Here is a 27589-nt window from a genome sequence, read left to right as displayed (position 1 = left end):
CAAATGAATGAGAGTGTCGGTGGAGGGGTACTGTTGGGAACGTCTGGAGAGGAAAAAACGGAGGGCTTGGAGGCCCTGGTCATGGCGGATGGAGGTGTAGAGGGATTGGATATCCATGGTGAAGATGAGGTGTTGGGGGCCGGGGAAACGGAAGTCTTGGAGGAGGTGGAGGGCGTGGGTGGTGTCTCGAACGTATGTGGGGAGTTCCTGGACTAGGGGGGATAGGACAGTGTCGAGGTAGGTAGAGATGAGTTCAGTGGGGCAGGAGCATGCTGAGACAATGGGTCGGCCAGGGTGGTCAGGCTTGTGGATCTTGGGAAGGAGGTAGAACCGGGCAGTGCGGGGTTCCCGGACTATGAGGTTGGAAGCTGTGGGTGGGAGATCTCCTGAGGTGATGAGGTTCTGTATGGTCTGGGAGATGATGGTTTGGTGATGGGGGGTGGGGTCATGGTCAAGGGGGCGGTAGGAAGAGGTGTCCTCGAGTGGGCGTTTGGCTTCAGCGATGTAGAGGTCAGTGCGCCAGACTACCACTGCGCCCCCTTTGTCCGCTGGCTTGATGGTGAGGTCAGGATTGGAGCAGAGGGATTGGAGGGCTGCGCGTTGAGAGGGTGAGAGGTTGGAGTGGGGGAGGGGGGTCGACAGGTTGAGGCGGTTAATGTCCCGGCGGCAGTTGGAAATGAAGAGGTCGAGGGCAGGTAATAGGCCAGCGCGGGGTGTCCAGGTGGATGCAGTGTGTTGGAGGTGGGCGAAGGGGTCCTCAGAAGGTGGGCGGGAGTCCTGATTGTGAAAGTAAGCTCGGAGGCGGAGGCGACGGAAGAATTGTTCGATGTCACGGCGTGTATTAAATTCATTGATGCGTGGACGGACGGGGACGAAGGTGAGTCCTTTGCTGAGGACTGATCGTTCGTCCTCAGTGAGGGGGAGGTCTGGGGGGATGGTGAAAACTCGGCAGGGCTGGGAGCTGGGAGCTGGTGTGGGTGTAGAGCTGGGAGTGGGGTCGGAGCCAGTACCTGGAGTGGGTGTGATGGTGGGGGGAATGGGGGTAGAGTCATGAGCAGGGGTAGTGTTCCCCTCAGGGTTCTGGGGGGTGGGGATAGTGACAGTGGGGTCTGTGGGGGGCGTGTCAGCAGAATGCAGGTGAGTGGCGCTGGTGGGGGCGGAAGTGGTGGCAGACACGGCAGTAGGGGTGGCGGAAGTCACTGAGCGTGTGGCATCGGCGATGATGTGAGGGCCAGAAGTGGCTGTGGGAGTGGCCATGATGGGGGCAGAAGTGACATCATCAATCAGCGTGGGGGTGGTAGCTGCATCAGCCGCATGGCTAATGGCGTTTCCGAGGCCAGGGGAATCTTCTGGAATGTTCAAGGAGCGCTGGTTATGGAGCTGGGTGGATAAAAGTTTGTTGTACTTACAGTTTTTGATGTTTGAGATGGAATTGAAATACTGTTTGTTGAGAGTATGGATTCTCCTGAGGATGTAGTACAGAGTGGGTCCTTTGCAATTCTGAGAGAGTGTGGCCCTCAGCTGAGGCAGGGCAGACTGTAGAGAGGTTAGGTGCCGGCGCATTGCTGCAAGCGTGGAGCGGAGGATCTTGATGGAGAACCGTTGCTGGTGTTTTTGAATCTGTAATCTGTCCTCGGATGCTGCCTGAATTGCTGTGCTCTTCCAGCACCACTGATCCAGAATTAGCATTTACCTTGTCAAGCCCCGTAAGAATCTTATAATGTTTCAATGAGATCATCTCTCATCCTTCTAAACAGCAGAGCATCTAAGCTGTTAGCCTTTGCTCATAAGACAATCCCTCCATACCCAGGCATCATCCTAGAGAACCTTCTCTTAACAGCCTCCAATTAAATTATATCTTTCCTTCAATAAAAGGTTTAACCTACTCACAGCACTCCAGAAGTGATCTCACTGGCACCTTGTACAGTTGCAGTAAGACTTCCCTATTATTATACTCCATCCTCCTTGAAATAAGAACCAATATTCCATTAGCCTTCCCGATTATCTGCTGTATCTGCGTGCTAACTTCCGGTCTTTCATGCACAAGTACCCCATTTCCCTTTGTGTTGTAGCTTTTCGCAGAATGTTTCCATTCAAACAATACAGAACAACTTTGGTTATCCGAACGTCAATTTTCCGAATTTTGGATCATCCAAACAAGATCTCAAGGTTCCATAAAAACGTTATTCATTATCTGAACAATCAGTTATCCAATCAAAACATTTCCCGCCTGTCTCATTCAGATAATTGAGTTTGTTCTATATTTTGTTCTTTTGTTCACCATTCCAAAATTCTCACATTATGCTCAATTTGCTAACGTTTGCCCACTTACTTCATCTATCAATCTCTCTCTGTAAGCTATCGGTGTCCTCATAATCTGCCTTTCCACAAATATTTATGCTGTTTTCAAATCTGGATACTGTACACTCACTTCCTTCCTCTGAGACATTAGTATATAATGTAAACAGTTGTGCTCCCAGCACTGGTCCCTCTGGAACCCAACCAGTTACAGGTCACCAATCTGAAAAAGAACCCCTTACCCCCATGCACTGTTTGATGCCATTGGCCAATCCTCTATCCAAGCCAATATATGGTCTGAAATACAACGTACCACCTTATCACTGAGCATTTTCTGAGATACTTTGTTGAATGCCTGTAATGATATCATGAAGTAGATTGGTTTTAGCTCAGTTGACTGGACTGCTGGATTATGGTAAAAACTAGCAGCACGGGTTCCATTCCCACACAAGCTGAGGTTATCAAGAAATATTCTTCTCAACCTCCCTCCTTGCCTCAGGCACGATCACTCTCACGTTAAACCACCAATCAGCGGTCTATCGCTGATGAGCGGGCGGGCCCTTTATGTGCGTGCGCGCGCGTGTCCCTAGCAGGGGCGCCCCAATTGCGCCAGAGCGTGCGCGTCCCCGGCGCGCGCCCTTCCTCACACCCGTGTTGCGTGCACGTTGGCTGGTGGGTGACGCGGACACGCGTTGGGAGGAGGGACGGGGAACAATGGCACGCGCAGTGGCTGTGCTTTCGGCCGCGCGGCAGCCCCAGCTCCGCTGAACTCCAGCCCCGTCTGCAACTTTAACACTGAGCCAGGCAGCCCCGCTATCCTGCAAACCCGCACGCTGCCATGGGGTGAGTTTACTTTTCTCGGCGGACTGCAGATAAGGACGCCACCCAAACTTTCCGTCATTTTTAAAAAAAATTAATGCAATAATTTTGTTGCGATTTCCCCCACCATCGCTTCCACTCGATCTGTGAATAGAGCAGATGAGCGAATGAATGGGGTTATTGTTTCTAACAGTGAAAGTTTCTCCCGCATTCAGTCCCATTCAATTCAATTCATTTTCTCCCTTGGGGACTGTCACTCTCCAGCGGTGTGTGGGTGAGTGAGGGGCTGGACATCTGAGGAGGAGGAGGAGAGGTAGGTATTGTGTGTGAGGACGGTGGGGGTAGTGGAAATTGGTTGAATAACGAATGAATGGGGGAAGGAATGCCCGTGTGGAAAGAAAAGCAACGCTGCCAGGGAGCAGCGAGGCAGTGATTGATTCAATTCGGGCACATCTTCCCAGAAACTGCCTCAGTCGCGATCGAGCTGTTAAAAGTTTCTAAATGAAAGTTGTAACCACTTAAGTGAGGTTGGACCATATGATTCAACGGCTTCGAACAGGCAGTTGAGAGACTAAGTTCATTTGGCTGCGATTCTTGCAAGGAACTATCTTTATCAATTCATCTGTTAACGCCTCGCTGTGTGCTTCTTAAACTTCAACCCTTTTCAGATATTTCTGATTGCCTGACTGCAATTAACGTAACGTAAAGTTTTGGCGACTTCTGATCTCACTTGGTGCATAAACGAGTCCAGTGCGCGCCGAACATCGGTAAAGTACAGGCAGCCGGCAAGTTATTACTTGGCATCAGCGCAAAGGAAAATGTTCATGGGTCAAAGGCAACAATAGGAGGACCGTCCTAAATTTCGCGTAGTTTGAAACACGTTTTCTTTTTTCGCTCAAGGTTGTAAGAGAGTAATATTATGCTGTGTATTTTTCTAGGCTCTGTTGAAGTTTGGCACACAGCAGGAACATTGGGTGAAAATGAAAAGCTTAAAAGCCAAATTCAGAAAAAGTGATGTAAGTACTTCAAGGTCGTCTACATAATAGTTACTGGTTGCTCGCTCTGTTGTTGGAGACGAAAGTTTTGACTTGGATAGTGATAAAACAGTTAGCGGTGGCTAGAAACAGCGGTACACTTGCCTGTGAAGCCTCAGATTTACTCCGAAATTTGCTCAAACCTTTTTGCGTTCAGAGATATTGACTGTCAGCTTCTTTCTAACTTCTTAAATTAATAGGTTACAATCATGGACTTTAAATAAAAAAGACTTCCTGAAACTAGTCCTTTTCCCAAACCTACCATCCCCCTCTCCTCCAGTACCTGTCCAGTTTAGAAACTTGGGCTGATAAAATGGACAATTCTGGCATTGCCACCAATGATTCCCTATGGACAAGTTTGTTTAGCCTATTTGGACATACTCTGAGCCCGTTGTTGGCTCTGTAATCCCAAATAATTTATGACTTTCACTTGTCCTGTTGTTTCTTTGGTCTTGTGAGTAGCATATGTCACATCTCTAATGGTGTCTAATCCTCAAACTGTTATTTGGAGCACTAGGAAATAACAGGAGAGGGGAAAACAAACACTTTACTCCCCTCTACTGATCTCTGTTAAACTTAGAAATTGATTAATTGGCTTCATAGAAAAAGAAATGGTGCAAAAATAGTTTGTTACAAACAACTTAGACAATGGATTTATCATCATTTTGTTATGTGTCACATATTTGGCTGACATAAAAAGCAAAGTACTATATTGGACCTTAAGGTAATTACTTCTGTGCCTTCATGAAGAAATACATGTGAAGATATTCTATAATGTTTAACAATTTTTAAATCAAATGTTTATTTATTAGTTTGTATCATGTGCTATAATTTAGTTTTAAACGTTGATTTCACATAAGTGTGCAGTATGATATAGCAGAATCTTTTTTCTTTGGACCTATTTTGGCTTATAATATTTTAAAATTAAATAGTGGGGGACACAGTTTTTTAAAAAAAAAACACAAGCAGTTTTGCTAACTTGCACACATTAGGTTCTGTGGTCCTTATAGGTTAGTCTAGTTGTACCCTGCTTAAAATATGTTGCATTAAGGTATTGGTACAGATTCTGATGACTTCTTCAAAAACCTAAGAATGTCTTACAGTTATTAATAGTTGTTACTCATTAAATAGAGACGCCAAGTAAATAAAGTGATTGTGGACTTTAACTGGCTACTTGTTTCTTGTTGCACTGAATGTGACTATATCAATACTTGTTTAAAACAGAAGAAAGTTATATTTTAAAAGATGAGAAAAATGCAATTTTTATTTCTAAATTGTACATTTTTACTTTCAACTGGTTTTGTTGATGGTTACAATCGTTAGGATATATTCTGTCAAATTCAATGGTTTGAAATCAATCAGTATGTTTCATGCAAGTATGAATAAACCTAGTTTTATAGTCGACAACTGCTAATCTCTTCTGTAGTTTAAGTTTTTCAGTTTTATAATAAAAAAGCAAAATCTTAATTTTGGACAGTTTGAGAGATCTAACAAATTTAATTTGTTACTTAGGATTCAGAACATCATCTGTGAAAGCAAGGATATAAATGGCTTGTTTTATCTCACTAAATTACTTTATCATGTCTAAATATTTACAATGTATTTAACTATTTAAAATGAAAATAATTCTGTTGCATTATCGTGTATTTGGTTGAATTATTATGAGACATAAGAACAGAGACTGCAGGAAATAATTATGTTTGGACAGACAATTGTGGAGATTGCCCTTCACAAACAAAAAAACTAGTTTCCCAACTAATGAGACCAAGTGACAATAATGTGTGTGTATTTATTTACTTGATATATAAGACTTCTCCTCAAGACTCTATGAACACTGTAATTTAAAATTCTGCTTTAGTTATTTGTAATTTTGCGTTTGTTTTTTTAGTTTGATGAAATCTCACAAATGGGGAAGAAATATTCTGTTGTGCTTTTTGGCTGATAAGTGGGACCGTTTTTCATAATCATTGAACAAGTGCTTTCCTCAAGAGAATGGTTGGAATCTTATAATATGTTATGATAGCTCAATAAAAAGCCTGGGAAATGCATTGCCTTATTTCAATGTAAATGTTATTTAGGAATTTTTTATTATTTATAAAAATAAGTTTCGGTCAATCGTCTGATTGTTACAAATTTGACTTGTAACATTGTTGGAAATTACCTGTCGGATATGTAATGTGATTCAAAATCTTTGCTTTTTTAAATTCAGATATCAAAGCAAATTGCTTTTACCTTTTACACTAGCACTTGTAGAGTATCTGCTTTTGAATCAATTAATATTTTGGCAGACTGAGAAAAGTCTGGAGTGCAGGATGTGAGAAAAGCTTTGGCACATAGTCTGTGTAGTTGACAATCTTCAAGCAATCATTTAACCTGAATAGTGATATTTCATCAGCATATGATTGACATTGTAAATTTACACAATATTCTCTTGCATCTTTCTTTTTGTTTTATTTTTATTATTTGTTCCCTATAGACTGACACATTTCTGGCCATTCTTCCACATTCTATCCTCTGTAAACCTGAGGTAATCCGAAGCTCTCAATAAATCCTGTTCATTCACATTGCTGTGGTTGTTTAACTACGTTGGCTACTGCTTAAGCAATGCTTTTGGTTTCAAATACCTCCATGACTCCGCCCCTCTAGCTTTGTACTCTTCTGGAGTAGTAAAATCCTTCAAGATATCTGTGCTCTATTGGATATTAGACACTTGAGTGACCCTGTTCTTTATTGGCACATTCTTGATGTCCATGTCCTCAGTTACAGAGTCAAACATTCTGCAACACCTTCTCTAGGCTCTACTGCCTTTCTATCATTATTCCCTTCTTTTAAAATGCTTCTTAAAACCTACCTTGTTGACCACGCTTTTTACCATCTGTTCCAGTGTCTCCTTTTGTGACTAAATTTTATACTTTGAGTTCTAAGGCCCCATGAAACCCCTTGGTACAGCTTATTATGGGAAGGCGTGACATAAATTCAAGTTGTTATTGTTCGTTTTGCCCAAATAGCAGGACTGAGATTATATAGATTGAATAAGCCCCAGGTTCTGAAAAAGTCCCATGTTTCTAATGTGATAGTAAAATGGATCTGTTCACTGTGCTTTTACATGATTGAGGTAGATGATGAATGTAGCTAATTTTACAATCATGCTGTTTTCTTTTTGTCTCACTCTACCATCTTTTTTTTGTCCTTTACCAATGCCTGCAAATGATGTTAGAGAGTTCTTGTGCTGCTGTATTCTCTTAAGTTGCTTGGACTTCATGAATCAAATCTCATAATGATTGATAAACCTTACAGAAGACAAAAAGCCTAAGTGCTTTATATCACTTGAGGTTATGATTTTTTAAATTCAATCATGGGGATGTCGGCATTGCTGGCTATACAACATTTCATGTTCATCTCCCATATAGGTGTTGAGAATTGGCTGAGCTGCTGCAGTTCATTTGTGGGAGTGCAAAGACACACTCATACTGATGATAGGTTGAGAGATCCTGGGTTTTGACCCAGCAACTGTAACAATGCAGTGCTCTATTTCCAAATCAGGATGATGTAAGGCTTGGAGGGGAACTTTCAGATGATGGTATTTGTGTGCATATGCTGCCTTTGTCCTCCAAGATGGTAGGGTTTGGGAGATGCTATCTTGGCGAGTTACTGCAGTGCCTCTTACAGGAGGTACACATTGTGCATGTGTGCAAATACTTCAACCTTTTCTGTTGCACTGATATGCTGGGATGTCCCATCATTGATAATCATCCAGGAAGTTAATAATCCGGCACCCATTCATGACTGGATATAGCAAAACTACAGAAATGATCCATTGATTGTGTGAGAGCTTAGCGCTGTCAATTGCAATCCTGCAGTTTAACATGCAGTAGTCCTGTGTTGTAGCTTCACCAGGTTGACATCTCATTTTTAAAATATACCTGGTGGTGTTCCTGGCATGATTTCCTGCTGTCTCCATGAGCTCACTTATGGGCAAGGATCTGTGAGGTTGAGTCAAATCGTAGCACTGGCAGAAACTTGTTTCTTGCATTATCAGTTCCATCTAGTTGGTTGCACAACTCTTGTTGCCAAGTGACATCTTGGCTCCTCTTTTCTCCTTCTCCCATGTGATTTTCCTAAGGGAACATCTTGTCATCTTTTTTACACTGTCTGTGCTGTGACTTCTCAGTAACTGTGATTTAAACCCACTTCTTAGCTCCCTTTATTCCATGCAGTCTTGACTTCATTGTGTGCCCACTGTTTATGTGTCTTTCCTGACTTTTAACTCCATCTGTTCATCTTTCATCTGCCCAGTCATATTCACTTTATTTCATTGCTAACTTTCTCAGCCTCTTCTTCATTTTAAAAAAATTACTAATCATTCTTGTCCTCAGGCAAACCAGTCTGTGCAATCTTTTTTGTGATAATGCAACAAATATAATAACAGTTAAAGCAATAGTTTTCTTTAAATGAAACAGATGCAAAATCATCGCTCTGTGGGTTAAAAGAAAACATTGAGAAGTCTAGGTGAAGGGACAACTCTAAAGAAAAACTTGGATTGTTATATTGTCTTTTATGTTTTGGGGCTGTTGTAGGATGCAGGCAAATTTTAAAATATTGATGGTTGAAAGTAGGAAAAAGCAGCTAATGTATATACAGTATGACCCCAAAACAACAATGAGACAAAAGGCAAATTCTTCATGATTTTCACTGGTGTCAGTTGAGAGAGAAAACTCAGCCTGCACCCTGGCTGATTTGAGAGTCATGGCATGGATATGTTATGTCCTCTGGAAGAAACAGACAGGGTCTTATTTTAAAGTCTGATCCAAAAGATAAGGTGTGATGTTGTGATTTGAACTCATGGTTTTGATTGCACTCTTACTTCAGTCCCAATGAGTTGAGGCTAAACTACAGTTTAAAAAAGATGAGTCATGGAATGAAGATTAAGTGATGGTTCTTGAATTAGGATGGTGGGTGACATGAGCTACTATCTCATTAATACTCCTTTATGCCTGTTTTCCAGGTTAACATCTGTGAAGTACATCTCGAAGTTCAGCTCCTTTATCATGATTATATTTGTAGATGCAAATGGCTAGTCTTCTGTTATCCTGTAAACAATGACCCTGTTATTTCTGTAAACAATGACCCTGATCACTTATGCCAAGTATCCAAGAGGGAATTGTTCCATCCCACCCCTGATTTGCACCTTGTAGATGGTGGAGAGGTTTTGATTTCATGCAAGGCTGTAATGTTGTCAGGAGCTGAATGGTCCTGACCGAACACAAGCTGAGAGTTAGGAAGGAGGCTATTGTTTTGTATGTTCTGGTTGACAGCATTGTTGATGACTCCTTTTCTCACTTTGCTATGATCAAGTATAAACTGATCATAGGCTTTTCATCCTTCTACTTTCATTATGAAATACATATGATGAATGAAAGTTAGTTTCATCTAACCACTGTTGTACCCGATTCCATGATGACTAGACTCATATCAAATTGGAGAAACATCAGAATTTCTTGCACGTGATCATTGGTAATGTCAACAATATCCTTTCGGCCTGCCAGCAGGAACTATCTCTAGCTGCCATCCTGGCTTTTATTTCTTCATTTATTCATCATATGTGAAAATTGTCATCAAGGCTAGCATTTATTGTCCATCTCTAATTGCTCTTGACACCAGTGGTGAGTCACTGCCTTAAACAGTTGTGGTTTGTGCGCTGAAGGTGTTCCCACAGTGCTATTAGGTACTGAGTTCCAGAATTTTGACTTCACAATAATGAAGGAACTGCAACATGGTCGCAAATTAGATTGGCATATCACCTGGAGAGGAACATGCCAGTTGTGGTGTTTTCCTGAACCTGCTTTCCTTATCTTTTCTAGATGGTAGAAATTATGGGGTTTTTTTGGTCTTTTTGAAGAAACCTTGGTGAACAACTGCACTGTATCACTGTTAGAAGTATTGAATGCTGAATGGAGGGAATACGGTACAAATTGAACAACTTGTTCATGTCTAACCCTGACCTAAGCTTCAAACTTCACATTGTGTTGATTACCAGACTGCAAGCATTACATGCCTCTAGGCCTACCTCACTTCATTCCCATTGATATTCTAACCCATGCTTTTTGTCAGTTCTTGACTTTTTTTTTCAACTCTTCTTCACACTGGCCTCCTGAGCTCCACCTTGCATTAATCCAGTTAATCCAAAGCTTTCTAGTTGAAACTCTACCCCTCTCAACATTCTGTTTGCCTTCTGTTCTAATCCTTGCTGCCGATGCTCCATTATAGTTGTTCCAAAATAATCCCCCATCAGTTCCTGAAGGACCTTTTATCGTCCTGATGGATGGCCTATGCCCAAAACGTCGACTCTCCTGCTCCTCGAATGCTTTTTCCAGCGCCATACTTTATCGACTCTGACTCTCCAGTATCTGCAGTCCTCACTATCCCTATCAATTCCACCTCCCTTTCTGCTGTAAGAATGTAAGAAGTAGGGTCACTGGTAGATATTATGACCCATTGACCCTGCTGCACTACTTAAGATTGTAAATGCTACAACTTCCTTTTAACCCCACAACTGAGTTTACATTCTGCACTTGTTCCCATCTTCACTTCATTTTGCCATCTGTGACAAATCCTTCAATTATTATCTCCCTGTTCGTTGGAACTCCTTTTTTATGATGGTATGGTTATCCCTAGCTTATAAAGTCATAAATATTCTGAAGAACAGTCGCTGGACACAAAATATTCACTCTGCTGCTAGACTTGCTGAGATTTTCCAGCAATTTCTGTTTTTGTTCCTGAATTCCAGCATGCACAGTTCTTCCAGTTTTTCATTTTATAATTATCTCTTCAGATACATTTTGGGTCATATTCCTGAATGACCACTACTGCTCCTTATGTGGTTTGATTCTAATTGAGAAATGCCTGCATGTTTTACTCAGTTACAGGGAGAAGTTGGTAAAATTGTGAAAGATGTATTTATGGAATTCAAGATAGAAGCTAACAAAACAAAATACTTTTAACAATCACATTGCTTTAACTGCAATCATTTTTTGGCAAGACCTTCAAATGTTTAATTAAAAATAAAACTTTCAAAAGATTGGTTATCTCACTTGAATCAACATGAATGAATTGAAGTCAGATTGCTAGATTTCGTTTAGATGTGATTACAAATTCGCCTACCAATATTTCTTGAAATCTGACTGATTCATGTTTTCAGCTGTGTAATTGGAATGTTTTTCTGAATCTACTTTGCTGAGATGCTGTTCATTGAACACTTAACAATGTGAGTGGATGGATGCGATACTGTATCAGCTTTATTTTTATACCTTTAGCATATCGGAAAGATTCATAATATTGTTATTGTTACCTTTTTAGATTCATGCTGGATATTTCACTGTTTACATGGCACAGATCCCTTCTACGTGGCCCTTGTGTCCTTCCACTCAAACATTTGCCTTTACTTGGTTCATTGTCTGGAACAACGATAATGAAGGCCAAATAATAAAAAGAAAATTCATCTAACCGCTAGATGCAGTTACTGTTGATTCTCAGTGCCATTGATAGGTGGAATGTATTTCCTGATGAAGGGCTCCTGCCCAAAATGTTGATTTTCGTGCTCCTCGGATGCTGCCTGACCTGCTGTGCTTTTCCAGCACCACTCTAATCTTGACTCTGATCTCCAGCATCTGCAGTCCTCACTTTCGCCGGAATGTATTTTCTGTCAGACATAAACTTGGATTCTGAACTAACGCTCAGTTGACAAAGAATAGTGCATTTTCAAATGTGTTGTTATTTACAAAATTTATCAATGACCTGGTGTTCCAGCTGGCAGATTCTCCTGTCTGGTTCAGATAGTTAAAGGTAAAGTTACTACCAGACCATAGGGCTGCTCACTTGTTAGAGAGAAATGACCAATAGTGGTTCAACCTGAGAGTCACCACACCTGTGAGAGGATATATTAAGAAGGATAGTTCTTGATGCTAATTTCAGCCACTGTTGGATTTATCTGATGCTGTTGTTGTTCTGCTTTACAAACTAACCGTCCAGCCAACAGATCTAAACCACTACCCTCCCACATTTAAACAATAAAAAATTACAGATTATTGGTTTTAATTCCATGAATAATTGGCTTTTGCATCAGTTTGTTTTTAAAAACAAATGTTTTGGACATATTATAGCATACCTGTATGGTTTGTGAGTTTGAACCTGAACCACCTTTTCCAGATGTAGGGATACGATCACTTCAGCATAAGAGCTCCCAATTGTATCCAGAACATAGTTTTTGGAAGTCTTGTTTCACCTTCTGTGTGACTGATGAGATTTCCAGAGAATGATGACAATGACTAACAAAAGCATTCAAGATATTTTTGTATAATGTAAAGCAAAATATTTTGAATGCATCAAGTGAAATTGTAGGAACATAGTAAAACTAAAGTTATGAAAGTAAAGGTGGAAGAAGGAAAAGAGAACTGGATGACCAAAATGCCAATGTATTTTCTTAAATGTTTGTTGTTGGAATGTGGGATTGATAGAGTAAATCTGTAGCTGACATTACATTGCTTTAATTGTATTTCAGCACCTGGGTGATGTATGGTGGGAAAGACCCAGGAAAACATTATATTTACTCAGACTGACCAGCAGTGTTAATTAAGAACTAAAAGACTTGGTCCTGTTAAACTTTGAACTTTTGAATAAGGATCAGTGAAGTAATCATGCGCTGTTACAGCACAGGCAGTGTTTATAGTAGTTCAAGAATTTCAAGTATTAATGTTTGAGCTTTGAAAGCTATACGCCAGTCTCGTGTTCTATGCTTAATACATTCAATCAGATTTTACACCATGGATAGCTTTTCATTATTTATTCTTTGGATTTATCATTCTGGCGAGGGTACATTTATTACCCATTCCTAATTGCCCTAATTGCCCTGAGGCATTTCAGAGAGAGCAATGGCCAAGCAATCGGACTAGACTGGAAAACCAGCAGAAAACTCTCTTCCCGTATGACATCATTAAATCAGTTAGTCTCTTATATAGACAGCGGCTTCCAATGAGTTTTCTGGTATAAGAGGTCATGCAGCATAGAAAAAAGCTCTTTGGCCCACCATGTCTATGCCAACCATCAAACACCAAACTACTGTAATCCCATTTATTTGCCCTTCCTACAAAGCTTACTATGCACTGAGCATTTTAACTGCACATCCAAATGCTGTGAAATACTGCAAGAGGGTCTGCCTCCAACCCCTTCTGAGGCAGTGCAGTCTATATTTCTACCACCCTCTGGCTGGAAGAAAAATCATAGATCTCCCCTAAGCTACTTACTTCTCACCTTAAATTTATGCCCTCTGGCCCTAGACATGCTTGCTAAGGGGGAAAGATTCTCGCAGTCTATCTTGTTTATGCCACTTGTAATTTTGTGTAACTCAATTAGATCCCTCCTCAGCTCCTCTGCTCCAATGAAAACAAACCCAGCCTCTCCTCATAACCGAGACTTTCCATCCCATACAACATTCTAGTGATTCACCTCTGCACCCTCTCCAGTGCAATTATATCCTTCCGATAGTGTGGCGACCAGAACTGCATATGCAATTCCATCTGTGGCTTCACCAACGTTTTATAACCCACTAATTATTAAGCCACAAATTATCAAACTAGTTAAATTTCACACTTGCTAGCATTCTTTTGATTTTTAACAACCTCTAGCTGCTAGACCAGGACCACGAATCTACGTTTTCTTGTACATTGATACTTTTGGAGTAAATGAATATTCTTTTTTGTTAGTTCCTACAAGGTTTCATTTGAACCATTTAGAAATAACTGCATGTTATAATTGGGTTGTTTTATACAAGAATATTTTCACTTGGATGCATTTATACTAGCAAGCAGATCATTGATATAAAACTGTTTTAGCTACATCCAAAAGATGAACTTGTGCAGTATAGATCAGGCATTAAGGCCCAAACTGAATTACCAGTGCAAAGTGGGTGGAATGAGATTTCTTTCTCCTTTGGCATCTAGTCAAACCTGACTTCAGATTTAGGTTGTATTATTCTAACATTGTTTTTGGTGTGAAATAAAACTTGTATATAAGTGATCCTTTAATGTTGACTCTTGATTATAATTCTCATTTCTGGATACTGAGATGAAGCTGTGTTGATGCTGTATATTTCTTTTAAGGATCATTTCTGCATTAATGCGACCTTGTTTTCTTCCTCCCCGAGATTAGTGGAAGTTATATATCGAAAAGAGCTTTGTTATTGATGTTGTTTATTGTTATTCTATGCTGTCTTGCAGCATTACAAGGAAAATCTTTGCAGCTCTTGGCTTAACCACATACTGGGTTGCATTGTCATTAATTTGCTCAAATGCTCAGCAGAAGTTAAGGCACTGGCAGTTTTTCTATTTTTAAGAGAAAGAAAGTAGACATATTTTATCTATTTTTGTTATAAAATATTGTTTTGTTTGGTAACTAAATACTCAAAACTTTATTCATGCAATGTACAAACTTATAAACCAAAGTAAAAAATTTTCAAGTGCGTCAAAAATGCTGAATTTATCTCAGGAAGAAACCTGGTTCCATTATAAGCAATTGGCAAGAAAAAGAAAAGCAAAAAAAAATCATTGCTGTGGAAAGTGCTCATATGTTAAAAATTGTAGAGATCCAAGTAATCCGAGAAGTGGTGTAACCTTGTGCTTATTCAATGTTAATCATACTTCATAGTTTACCATATATAGCTTCCTACTTCAGGTTTATATTCATGTTTATTCATTTTAACATATGTTAATATGTAGTTAACTACTATAGAATAGGATGTGCAATGTGAGTGTATGTTAGATGTCTTCGTTTCATAATGAGTGTTGACATTTTAGGGGATTGGGGAAAGAACTGATGCTGACATAATGTATATGGCTTTAAATGATTGTAAATGTTGAAATGAGAAATGGAGCATGATACATTTATGCGTTTAAAAATGTGGTTGGTTTCCCTTTGAGACCATCGCTGCTTGCAGCTCTTACTAAGCGAGAGAGATGCAGTATAGACGGGATGTGGCCCAGTCTCTGACCTCATCCCTTGAGGAATAAAAATGCCCCAAAAGAATGGAAATCAACTTATCAGTAAGTCAAAAAGGAAACAGAGATATGTGTGGGGCCTTCAATTTATGGTTATTTATAATGACATTCTTTTCAGTGTATTCATAATGTCATTCCATTTGATACTCTGCTAAAAGGGCTTGTGTAATTATGTGTTCTTTTCACTACCCGAGGCAATTTACTGGAGGTTGGTTAGAAATTGTCTGACTGCCAAATATTCATGTCTAGATTTTTTTTTACTTCCATTGCCAACTTCAGATTGTAAGCATGCATCTGCATTACTTCGTAACATTGTACACATTCTTTGGCTGGCTGGTGGACTACACTGGTATGTAAAGTTTTAAATAACTTTGATCAAAAAAGTAACTGATTCTATTTTAGTTGTGTTGCAGCTTTTCGCCAATGAAGGTCATAAGTTAACTGAACTTGCTGTGATTATGAAAATGAAGTGAACTATGTTGCTTTCGAAAGAACAAACTTGCATTTGTGTAGTCTGTCACATCTTGAGATTTGGAAACATTTTACAGACAAAGAATTACTTTTTGAAGTGTTATTAAAGTTTGTAGAAAATATAGATGCAAACCAAGCCCAGTTAGGTTTCACAAATATCAATAAGATACATGACTTGCCTCTGTCTTTTGTTGGTTAAGGAAAAAAAATAATGGCAACTATGCTGGGAGCGAGCTCCTTTGCTTTTTTTTTTAAAAAATAGTGCCATGGAGCTTTGTGAGTACGAGTGAGTAGGCAAGTGTGAGCTCTATTTAATTTTGCATCTTAAAGCAAAATTCAGCACTCCCTCAGTACATAGAGCTTTGTACATCAACTGTAGATCACATACTCCAGTCTGAGTGGAGTTTGAACCTAATGTCTCCTAACTCTGAACCAGTTGCTGCCAATAAACCAAGCAGACACTGATAAAATATCAACTTTTCTGTGTGCAAAAGTGGTCATTTCATGGATGGTTAATAATCTAGACTGCAGAGAAATGGAAACTCAACCTTTTTAAAATGAAACTTTCCTCAATCTACTGGATTTTTAAAAGTAAAAATAGAAAATATATAGGTTATCACCTCAATGTTTGTGTCTCCTTAATCTGAATTAATTTTTTTGTATTTCTTAATAATTTTTAACAAAATCCAAAATTGTACAGATATATGCATCAGAATTAAGGAGATGTTGTCTTCCGCTATCCTTGATTACCTTGCTTCTCTTCCCCATGCTCCCCACCACCCCTCCCACCTTCCATTCTGAGTTGAGAACTGGAATTTTTCTATTTGATTTAGTGCCGTAAATTTCCCTGTTCCACCAGTCTAAGACTATCAATACAAATCAATTAGTTTATCAAATCAGGTGAGATTTTTCCAATGCTGGAATGGTTCATTTGAAAAATACCCTCTGGAGCATTCTGTTTTCTCACTGTTAAATTTCCCTACAGTATGATAAAACTGCAAATTTGGTCAAAAGATTGAAGAACCCACTTGTTTTACCGCATACTATTTGGTATGTATTTCTAGTGTGTAGTAATTGCATCAGATTTGCTTTATTTCTGTAAGGACTATACCACAAATAACATAATTGAACCATTAAACTAATTGCAGTTTTACTAAAACCAACAATTCAGCATGTTTGCACACAAGCATCCAAGTTGCAACAAGGATTAGTTAAGTGGATAGCGAGCATTTTCACTTGCCTTTTCTAGACAATATTAGTCTGTTTTACTTTAATATGTACATACTGTATTCCATGCTTCAAATCACTTGGGGAAGTTACAGATATGTATGCTGTAAAGCTTGGATTTGATCCAGTTTTTTTTGCGAAACCCTCTATCATGTGTCTGTTATTTACAAAGTATGTCCGATTTAGGGGGAGAAATAAAATCCAGTACAAAGAAAATAGTGTGACTATTTTCTAGCACTAAGTACTAGAGATCGAAAGGATAAGGCACTTGTTGGGGAGGTTGTAGAGGTGGAAGGAATGCGTAATGCTACTGGGTAAAGGGTATGCTGTTAAGGAAGGAAAGGGCAAAAAGGAGAGGTGGTGGTGGCTGGAATATGATTTGTACAGCAGCAAATGTGGCTCAGTGTTTAGCACTGCTGCTTCACTGCACTCTTGACCGGGTTTGATTCTAGTCTTGGAATTTGCATGTTCTCCCAGTATCTGCATAGGTTTTCTCCATGTGATCCAATTTCCTCCCAACAGGCTGAAGATGTACAGGTTAGGTGGATTGGTCATGGGAAATTCAGGGTTACAGGGATGGAGTGGGGGGATGGTTTGGGTCGGATACTCTTCAGAGGGTCGGTGTGGACTAGATGGGCTGACTGACCTGCTTACACACTATCAGTGATTCTAGTTCATACCATGCAGTGAGAGTGAATGTTGACGTTACATTTTCAGTGCATGGTGTGAAGATTCATGAGTATGTTGCATATGTTAGAATTGTAGTAATAAAGAAAATTGAAAGCTGCATGATTTGTGAGATAATCCCTGATCTACACTGATCTTACAAGTTTTGTCCCATGATAAAACCTATCTTTTGTGCGTCAGGATAGAATATAGAATGAGGGCAATTTACAACATAATGCCAGTTCCTATCTGTCACTCGATTTGTGTTTTTGGCTGGTAGCAGAGGAAAGCTATAAAGAAGCAGTACTGCATAAATTTATACTAATAAAATATCTTGTATGAATTATAGATTTTTAATTTTGACTTTGAGTGTAAAACTGGCAATAGTATCCATCCTAGGACAAGCCAAACAGAGAAGCACAAGAATTCCTAGAAGCATGGCATTCCAACCTGAACTCTATCAACAAGCACATTGACTTGGACCCGATTTACCACCTCCTGAGGAAAAGAACAGGAAATGACATCACCACAGGAAATGACATCACCAACCCAAGGAAATCTAAACATATAAATAGAAAGCAGGAAACATGAGTATTGCTTCGTCCAGAGGCTCACTGAAGATGTTACCTAGTATGGTGACGAAACATCTGAAAAATAAACCTTCCAGCTCAGCTACACTGAACCTGAGCTACAGATCTTCTCAAAACCCGCTAACTGGCAATAGTAATTTATTGGTTGTACTTCACTGGTGATTTTTATTTCCATTTAGTGGACAGAAAAATTGGAGGCCTGTATAACAGGCTGAACCAATATCGTTCTTTGTACCCTGCTTAATCTCAAAATTAGCAACTTAATTGTGTAGAAATGCTGACCTCATAAGTAACATGTTTGTAGCTATTAATTGTATTGATCATGAGAGTATCTTGAGAGTTTTTCTAAGTTGAATTGTGTACCAGGTTTTGCTTTGTCTTTTCAGTTAAATGATGTTTCATCTTTTTTTTCCCAACTTATTTTATTTAGCCATGGGGATGTATAATGGTTGACAAGGTTAACATGATTGCCTATCCCAAGCTTACCTTTTGAGCTACATTTTGGAACAGCTACAGTTCTTGGGAATGCAATTGTACCTAGATTACTACAATTGTACCTAGATTACTACAATTCTGTGACCTCTACATCTGTAATTGTGTACAGCCTATGGTAGCCATTAAATGCACATTGTTTGAAACATGGTACTCATGTGGTGCAGTGAAAATGTGTGTTTTCAGATGTGTGAGAGCCAGGCGCTGCAAGAAGAAGCAAGTAAAGAAACTAAAAAGCTGCAGTAGGAATTTTGATTTACTGGGTGAGTCAATATGGCTGTGCATTTTCCATTCCTTTCTACTGTGGAAATGAAGAGACAGAATTGGAATTTATTCCACACTCTCATTAGCAAAGCTGTGAAATGCTAATGGAACTATTTTTTAAAATCTAAGAGTTGTAAACCTGAGATTTGTTGTAGAAAGTGCGCTGTAAGCTGTATTGCAGGTTACATCTTAATGTAAAGCTGAAAGGCCAGTCAGGACAGATTTTGCATGCTTTGAAGATGCATTTTGAATCCTATACCAATTTTTTTTGTGAAGGATATTTGCTCAACCTCATTGTCCAAAGAAAGGGAGGCTACTAATCGGTGAATGACTGTACTGATGGATATTGCTTATTCTTGAGAGTTTGGCCAACTGAAAGATGCCTTCATCCGAGATTGAACAGTCCTAGGCATGCGATCCTGCTGCGAAAGCATGATCGCTGACAAAGCGAAACTTTATTCTCAAGAAACTACATTGCAGTCATGTTTGGTAAAGATTCAGCATTTTGTCTTTGGACCAGTATGTCCATTCCAGTTAAACTTTCCTTTTAGATTTATATATTTGTAACAATTATTGAACATAAAAATATAAACGCTTTTGAAAAGATTGTATATACGAGACAGCACGGTGGCACAGTGGTTAGCACTGCTGCCTCACAGCGCCAGGGACCCGGGTTCAATTTCCGCCTCAGGCGACTGACTGTGTGGAGTTTGCATGTTCTCCCCGTGTCTGCGTGAGTTTCCTCCGGGTGCTCCGGTTTCCTCCCACAGTCCAAAGATGTGCAGGTCAGGTGAATTGGCCATGCTAAATTGCTCGTAGTGTTAGGTAAGGGGTAAATGTAGGGGTAAAAAAATGCAATGTAATGTAAATGAGACTGATAGTAGCAGAATGAACTCATGGAATCAGAGGAAAGTAGGCAGTTTTTATCCAGAATTATTTGAATGGCATGAAGCGGAGGGTGCTGGTCGAGGGATGCTTTTGTTATTGAAAGCCTGTGACCAGCGAGATTCATGCTGTTGTGGTCTATGTAAATGATTGAAAGTTGAAGCCATGTTGACCAGTAGGTTAATGCGAAAATGTATTGGGTTTTAAACAGTGAGGCGGATTGCCTTGAATTTCAGCAGGATTTTTCTTTTAATTCACTCATGCAATATGGGCTTCGCTGGCTGGGCCAGCATTTATTATCTGTCTCTAATTGCCCTTGAGAAGGTGATGGTGAGCTGCCTTCTTGAGCTGCTGCAGTCCACGTGCTGTAGGTACACCTGTAATGCCATTGGAGAAGGAATTCCAGGATTTTGACCCATCCACAGTGAAGGAATGGCAATATAGTTCAAAGGCAAGATGGTGAGAGGCATGGAAAGGAACTCACAGGTGGTGATATGCCCATGTATCTGCTGCCTTTGTATTTCTAGATGGAAGTAAGTTTGAAAGGTGCATCTAAGGATCTTTGAATTTCTACTGTGCATCTTGTAGACACCACACACTGCTGTTACAGAGGGTTAATGGTATAATGACTGAATGTGGATGTGGTTCCAATTTGAGCTGGATGGTGTCCAGCTTCTTCAGTGTTGTTGGAGATACACAAACCAGACAAATGGGGAGTATTCCATCATTCTTCTGACTAGTATCTTGTAGATGGCAGACAGGATTTGGGGAATCAGGACATCAGTTGCTCTAACTGCAATATTCATAGCCTCTGACCTGCTCTTGTAGGCATTGTATTGACTTTCTACACAATGGTAACCCCAAGGATATCAGTATTGGGCGTTTTAGTAATGGTTACACAATTGAATGTCAAGGGGTGGTTGTAAGATTGTTTCTTATTGGTGATGGTCATAGATATATGTGGTGTGAATGTTATTTCCACTTGTCATCTCAAGCCTGGATGTTGTCCAGATCTTATTGCACTTGAACATCAGTACCTGAGCAGTTGTGAATTGTCAGCAAACATCCACACTTGAAAGTAAGGTTGAAACGATGTGATGGAACATTACATATAGAAAGAGAGCAAATTAAACTGAAAGCCCAATTCAACGGGAAAAATGTAAATCTGGAGTAAATTTCACTCATCTCAGCTGAAGAAAGTCTAAAGCTTAGATTAGTAACTCGAATCCATTGGCCGGTGAATAGATCCCAGCAAATTACATGATGGTTTTGAGAGGGGTTGGATGTCTTCTTGGTGAATATCATCTTGAGATGGATGAGAATATGAGAATTCTGGCTGCCGTCAAGATCTGCCTGAAAGACAAAATAGAGAAGCTGGAAAAGGGGGGACTACTCCCACAGACTACATGAGCCACATGGTAATAGGAGAAAATCTGGAATACTGAGAGCACAGATCCAAAGTCTCTCCGAAAAGCTTGTAAATCATTTCACCACCCCATGCCAACCATTCAAGACATTTTGCCACCATCTGCTAAGCAGAGATATTTGCTGCCCTTGCCAAATATGGTTATTTGAAGGTGATGGTGGATGAAAAGTCACAATTTCCTGTGTTCCAGATCTGATGGACTGACATCAGTCCAACCTCTGGAGACAAAAGTATGATTCTATTGTATATTTGAAGTTTAACTCAATAAATACAAGAGCAGTTGTTTCAGCTCCCAGTTCATAGATGCTGTAATATTCTGCATTTGTCTGTTTGTAAATATTTGATTTTGCATAAAGCCAGAGTTTATGTTAAAAGTAAAGGAACAGTGCTTGATGCTGACCTAGTGTAAAGTGGCTATGACATTTAGTTGACCTCGAGTGCACAGATTGCCTTCACTGTCACACAGTCTGAATCTGTACATTCTGCAGGCGATCCATGTCATCCAGTGACAGGCAACAGCTGCCCTGATCAGCCAATCAGATTCTCTCAGATAACTAATCATGAATATTAAAATTATTGTACCAAGAACCAAGTAAACATTTTGATATAAACATGGCATTAAGAGAGAAACTTAAATACGCACTTGGTTAAAATGTTCTATTCTAAATATTTACAATTTAATGTTGTGAACAAATGGGCTTGCAAATCAGTAAAATTAGTTTATCAGACTGCTGATGATGTTGGTACCATATATGCTGTTTTAAAAATTCTGTAGTCCTGAATTGATCAAGGCTTAACCTTTTCAAAAGATAACAGCAGCATTAGAACCTGGGGAACTAATGGTGAGCTATCTTCATGAACCGTTGCAATCCATTTGTTGTGGGTTGACTTACAAAGCCTTTAGTGGGGATTAAAAATCTATCTCAGTCCTGAATATATACCAAGAACCAGTCTCAACTACCCTTTGCAGTAAAGAACTCTACAGATCCAAAACCTATCTGAGAGAAGAAATTCTTCCTCATCTGTTTAAATAGATGATCATTTACTTTGAGAATATGCCCTCTTGTCCTAGACTGTCCTATAAGGGGAAACAACCTCTCCACATCCACCCTGTTAAGGCATATGTTTCAATAACATTCTTCCAAATTCCAATGAGTACAAGCACAATCTCCTCTTGGAAGAAAATAATTTCATCTCTGATTTCAGCCTAGTAAACCTTCGCTGAGCTACCTCCAATATCAATATGTCTTTCTTTTTTCCTTTGATAAGGGGACCAAAATTCTTCACAGTATTCCAGGTTTAGTTTGACTAGTGCTGTGTATTGTTTTAGCAAGACTCCCTTATTTTTATGTTTTTCCATTTGAAGGAAAGGCTAACATTCCATTTGCCTTCCTTTATTAACCACTGAACTTGGCTACTAGCCTTTTGTGATTCCTGCCTGAGGATTTTCAAATCTTTCTGTACTGCAGCTTTCTGTAGTCTTCTCCATTCAAGCAATATTGTGTCTTTGTGCCAATGTGCATAACCTCACATTTTCTCACATATTTCATCTGCTAAACTTCTGGTACAAAATCATTTGTATCTTTCTGGTTGGCTTTTGTGCCATTTTCACTACTTGCCTCCTTGCTCATTTTTTGTGTCATCTGCAAACATGCTGTTGGTATATTCACTTCCATTATTCAAGTCCTTAATATATAACATAAATAATTGTGGCCCCGGCATTGATTGCTGTGACACTCCCCTAGTTACAAGTTGTCATCCTGAAAATGCACCCTTTGCCCCCAACTCTAACTTCTGTTAGTTAACCAATCCTTGTTCCATGCTACTATATGACCACTAACCTGACCAGCTCTTATTAAGTAGCTTTATTTGCGGTAATTTACTGATTGGCTTTCGGAAATCCAAATATATTACATCCACTGGTTTCCCTTTATCTCTCGTCTATTACATCGTCAATTAAAATTATCAGGTTTGATTTTCCTTTCAGGGAGTTAAATTGACTATGCTGAATTATAATCTGCAGTTCTCTGCTATTACAGGCACAGAAAGTTGGAGCAGGAGTCGGCCATTCACCCCTTCATAACTGCTCCACCATTCAATATGATCATAGGTGATCATCCAACTTAGTAATCTACTCCGTAAGCTCTCCGTTGCCTTTAATTCCTTTTGACTTGAGAACTATGTTTATCTCCATCTTTAAATATTCAATATTTTAGCTTCAGTGTTTAAGTGGCAGAGGATTCTACGGGCTCGCCACTCTTTGTGAAGACATTTCTCCTCACTTCAATCCTAAATGACCTATCACATATCTTTACTGTGACCCCAGTTCTGGACACTACAGATATTGGGAACATTCTTCCTGCAATGATGTGTGTATTCCTTAGAATTTTATATGATTCTATGAGACCATACCATCCCCCCCCCAATTCTTCTTCTCCTTGCATCCCTTATTAATAGGTTCTGACAATTTCCCAATGGATAACTGGCCCATAATTACCTATACTTTTATTTGTCTTCCCTTTCTTTGAAGATGCATGGCAGTCTTCAACACTATTATCCCCTCGAGACTGATTGATTGCTAAATTTAGTGATCTCGGACTAAACCCCACCCTCTGCAGTTTCCTGACCCACAGGCCACAATCAGTGAAGATTGGGGACAATATTTCATCGTCACCAACACTCAACACTGGAGCCCCCCCCCCCCCCCCCCCGATTGCGTACTCAGCCCCCTACTGTACTCACTGTATACCCATGACTGTGTTGTCAAATACCAGACTAATGCCATTTACAAGTTCGCTGATGACACCACCATAGTCGGTCGAATCTCAGATGGCAACGAAACAGACTAGGGAAGGTGGAAGACCTGGGAAAATGGTGCACTGAGAACAACCAAGCTCTCAATGCCAGCAGAACTCATTATTGACTTTCGGTGGGATGTTACTCATGCCCCCCTTCACATAAACAGCACAGAGGTGGAACGAGTTGAGCTCCTGGGAGTGGTCTTCCACAACAAGCTTTCTTGGACTCTTCAGGTGGACACACTGGTTACAAAGGCCTAACAACGTCTCTTCTTTCTCAGGTAGCTGAGGAAAATTGGCATGACGGTAAATACCCTTGCCAACTTTTATAGGTGCGCCATCGAGAGCGTTCTGTCTGGATGTATCACTACCTGGTATGGCAACTGTACCATTCAAGATTGAAAACGGTTACAGAGAGTGGCCTGGACAATCACAAAGGCCAATCTCCCATCTATAGAATATATCTACCAGGCCTGCTGTCAAGGAAAGGCCGCCAGCATTCTTAAAGATCCATCCCACCCTGGCAATGTTTTTCTACAACCTCTACCGTTGGGAGAAGGTACAGAAGCCTGAACATGTGCATCAGTCGGTTTTGTAACAGTTTCTACCCTACTGTTGTTAGAATACTGAATGGTCTCACAAACTCTTAACATTTGCCTGTACTTGTGTTTTTGTTCTTACCACTATTTACCTATTATTTACTATCTCTGCTACTTAACTATGTGATCTACCTGCATTGCTCGCAAGACAAAGCTTTTCACTGTGCCTCGGTACATGTGACAAGAAATTCAATTCAATTCAATTCATTCCTCTAACACTTTTCCAGATACTTGGAAAGTTACTACTCGTGTATCACAATCTTTTGTAGCTGCTTCCTTTAAATTCCTAGAATGCAATCCATCATGTCCAGGAGAAGAATTAGCCTTTAGCCCCATTCATTTGCCCAGTATTTTTTCCTCTAGTGGTAGTTACTGTAGTGAACTATCCTGTACTGACAGCATTGCCCTTGGTTGTTCCAGATTGAAGCAATAGGTAAACCCGTGATGGGTGAAATTTAATTCGGGGAAATGTGATTTATTTCAGTGGAAAGAAAAAGGAGAGGCAGTATAAAATGTACAATTCTAAATGGGTTTCAGGGGTAGAGGGACTTAGGGTATATGTGCATAAATTAACGGGTGTTCAAGGCAAGCTGAGAAAGCAGTTAATAAAGTATACAGAATCATGCACTTTATAAAGACGGGCATTGTGTAGACTTCAACATAGGTTTGTGGGCTACAATGGTGCAGTCTGGCAGTCATTTTCAAGATGTCTTTGATGTAGTGGAGAGTGGCTAGGGTTTCTGGATATGTTTTGACTGCTTGTTTGGGTTTGTTGCTCAGAAATCGGTGGACTGTGTTCATTGGGTACCCATTCTTTTTGAATACGTCTGGAAATGAATCTTTCAGCTCAGCGAGCAAACTTACATCTAAAACCTCAACCTGAGCTACAAATCTTCTCAAAACTCATTAGCTTACTCTCTCTATTGATGCTGTCTGACCCACTGTGATCTCCAGCATTTGTTATGTTCAGTACAGATTCCAGCTTAGATAGCCCTTACAAACCTAAAACAACTACCATCCTGAAGGACAAGGGCAGATGATACTTAGGAATGTCATCACCTGCAAGTTCCCTTCCAAACCACTCAGCATCCAGATTTGGAAATATATCGCCATTCCTTCAGTGTTTCTGGGTCACACTTCCTCCCTAAAATCATTGTCATCTTGAGGGCAATTAGGGATGGGCAATAGATGCTAGCTTACCCAATGATACCAGCATTCTATGTTCAAAAAAACTTCACGCTATTAAAAATATGTCGTAAATACCCTTTAAGAACCTTTATCCTCAGTGAAGGTGCTAAAATCTTCTGCAACATCCTGTAACTTTGAAAGTAAATTTTTAAAAAACAAGAAATATGATCAAATATAGGTATTTCAGATAGTTAAAGAAAGTGCTTGTTCTTTATGATGTAGCCATTTGTTGACATGATTGAGATATTGAGAGGCATGACAGCAAATCATGAAAGAAGGGTAAGCTTTCTTGAAAAGCTGCATGAACTCTAGAGCTCCTCTCTGAAATGTAGAGGCTGCTAATAAGATATTGGATGTAGTCTCCTAAAAACAAAGTCAGCAGTCAGACAAACTAGTTAAAATGAAAAACCAACCAACTGATTCAAATGGTTGCAGCTTAACTAATATTTGGATCAACATTCAGAAACAATAGTTTCTACCCCCTTTCATGAGTCCAAAAGTGCCAGGATCTAGGTTCAGTTCAGTGTATTTGGAAACTAGTTAAAAAAAGATTTCCTAATGGGAAAGCTTTCCCACATCTCCCTAGGAAGCTTGCCATGTCAGGATTAGCTTAATCAGCGCTGCAAAAATTGTCTATATTTCAGGCCAATGTTCTTCCCACTACATTGAATATAGCTGTTTTAGTTTCAATCTTGCCACACAGATTCCAGCCATAATTAGAGAACCCACCTTTGTTTCTACGTTGGTTAACCCGTTGCTGTTGAATTTTGAATCTCATTCATCTGTTTCTGCAAAGTGCTTTGGAATATCCTGAGCTTGAATGTGGCGGGTGACTTGTAAATCTTTATTGTTCTTTAAAAGTATTCATACTTGTTTAGTAACCAAAAAAAGCTTTCTACAAATTTGATCAGTTAGTTATAATTTTGTACTTTAACTGTCACATTTTCTGCTTCAATGAACAGGCTTCAATATTATCATTTAGTGGTGCTGGAAGAGCACAGCAGTTCAGGCAGCATCCAAGGAGCTCCTTGGATGCTGCCTGAACTGCTGTGCTCTTCCAGCACCACAAATCCAGAATCTGGTTTCCAGCATCTGCAGTCATTGTTTTTACCTCTTCAATATTATCAAACCTGTCAAGTGTTCTGTATGCATGCCAGAATATGAAATGGCGCCAAATAGTGTTTATTAGGTTAAGAGTAAACCTTGGATATGTGATGCCCATGCATATTGAAGAATGTCAATAATGTTTATAGTTGAATTTATTCCATGATTTCTGCACTGCTGTATTGCTTTTGACAGACTAGACATGGGCAGAGACTTCCAGATTGTGTTCAAAGGAAGTAGTGTCTGTCATGTTTGCTGCATATGACAATGACATTTTGGCGAGCTAGTTCTTCAACTGCCACTCTCTAGTTTTCTTTCATGGCATGCTTTATAGAATTATTTAATCTTTGAATTTCTGTCATATTCTTAACTAGTTCAGTGATTAATATTGATTTTAGTTCTTTTGCTGTGATTCATATTGGTGTCTTCCACCTACCTAGCCTGACTTTGATCTGAGAGGTTAGCACAGATTTCCAACATTATAATCGGTCCCTTTTCAGGCTTTTTGAAATCTTCGTCTGTCCTCATTACTGCACATGTTCTTTATCCTTCTTTATCCTTTATATTCACAGGTCAGCTGAAATGGCACATTATCCTCTGGGCTGCCTAGAACTTCACTCATTTTGGGAAAAATGTTTTCATTTATCCTAAGCTAGTGCTTCCAAATAAACCTGTTGGAT

At 39.7% G+C, this 27589-nt stretch overlaps 1 protein-coding gene across 3 annotated transcripts in view; it reads left to right on the top strand.

Annotated features, from left to right (window-relative positions):
- Positions 1 to 3013: 3013 nt before the first annotated feature.
- The window catches only part of rai14 (retinoic acid induced 14), a 273963-nt gene continuing 249387 nt past the window's right edge, over positions 3014 to 27589 (top strand). The window contains exons 1-2 of one of the 3 annotated variants that reach the window (XM_043681189.2): positions 3014 to 3141; positions 4056 to 4133. In XM_043681189.2, the coding sequence (XP_043537124.2) occupies positions 4098 to 4133 (36 nt within the window). In that variant the 5' untranslated portion in view covers positions 3014 to 3141; positions 4056 to 4097. Of the gene's footprint in view, positions 3142 to 3506; positions 3903 to 4055; positions 4134 to 27589 lie in introns of those variants that run through there. The other 2 variants (XM_043681270.2, XM_043681357.2) reach the window with 2 other exon arrangements.

This window comes from Chiloscyllium plagiosum, unplaced genomic scaffold (assembly GCF_037043375.1).
Source record: "Chiloscyllium plagiosum isolate Xiang-an unplaced genomic scaffold, Cpla_swu_hap1 HiC_scaffold_1, whole genome shotgun sequence".
Classification (NCBI taxonomy): Eukaryota; Metazoa; Chordata; class Chondrichthyes; order Orectolobiformes; family Hemiscylliidae; genus Chiloscyllium; species Chiloscyllium plagiosum.
Note: the sequence above shows the minus strand (reverse complement) of the source record. Positions and strands in the feature narration are given on the sequence as shown.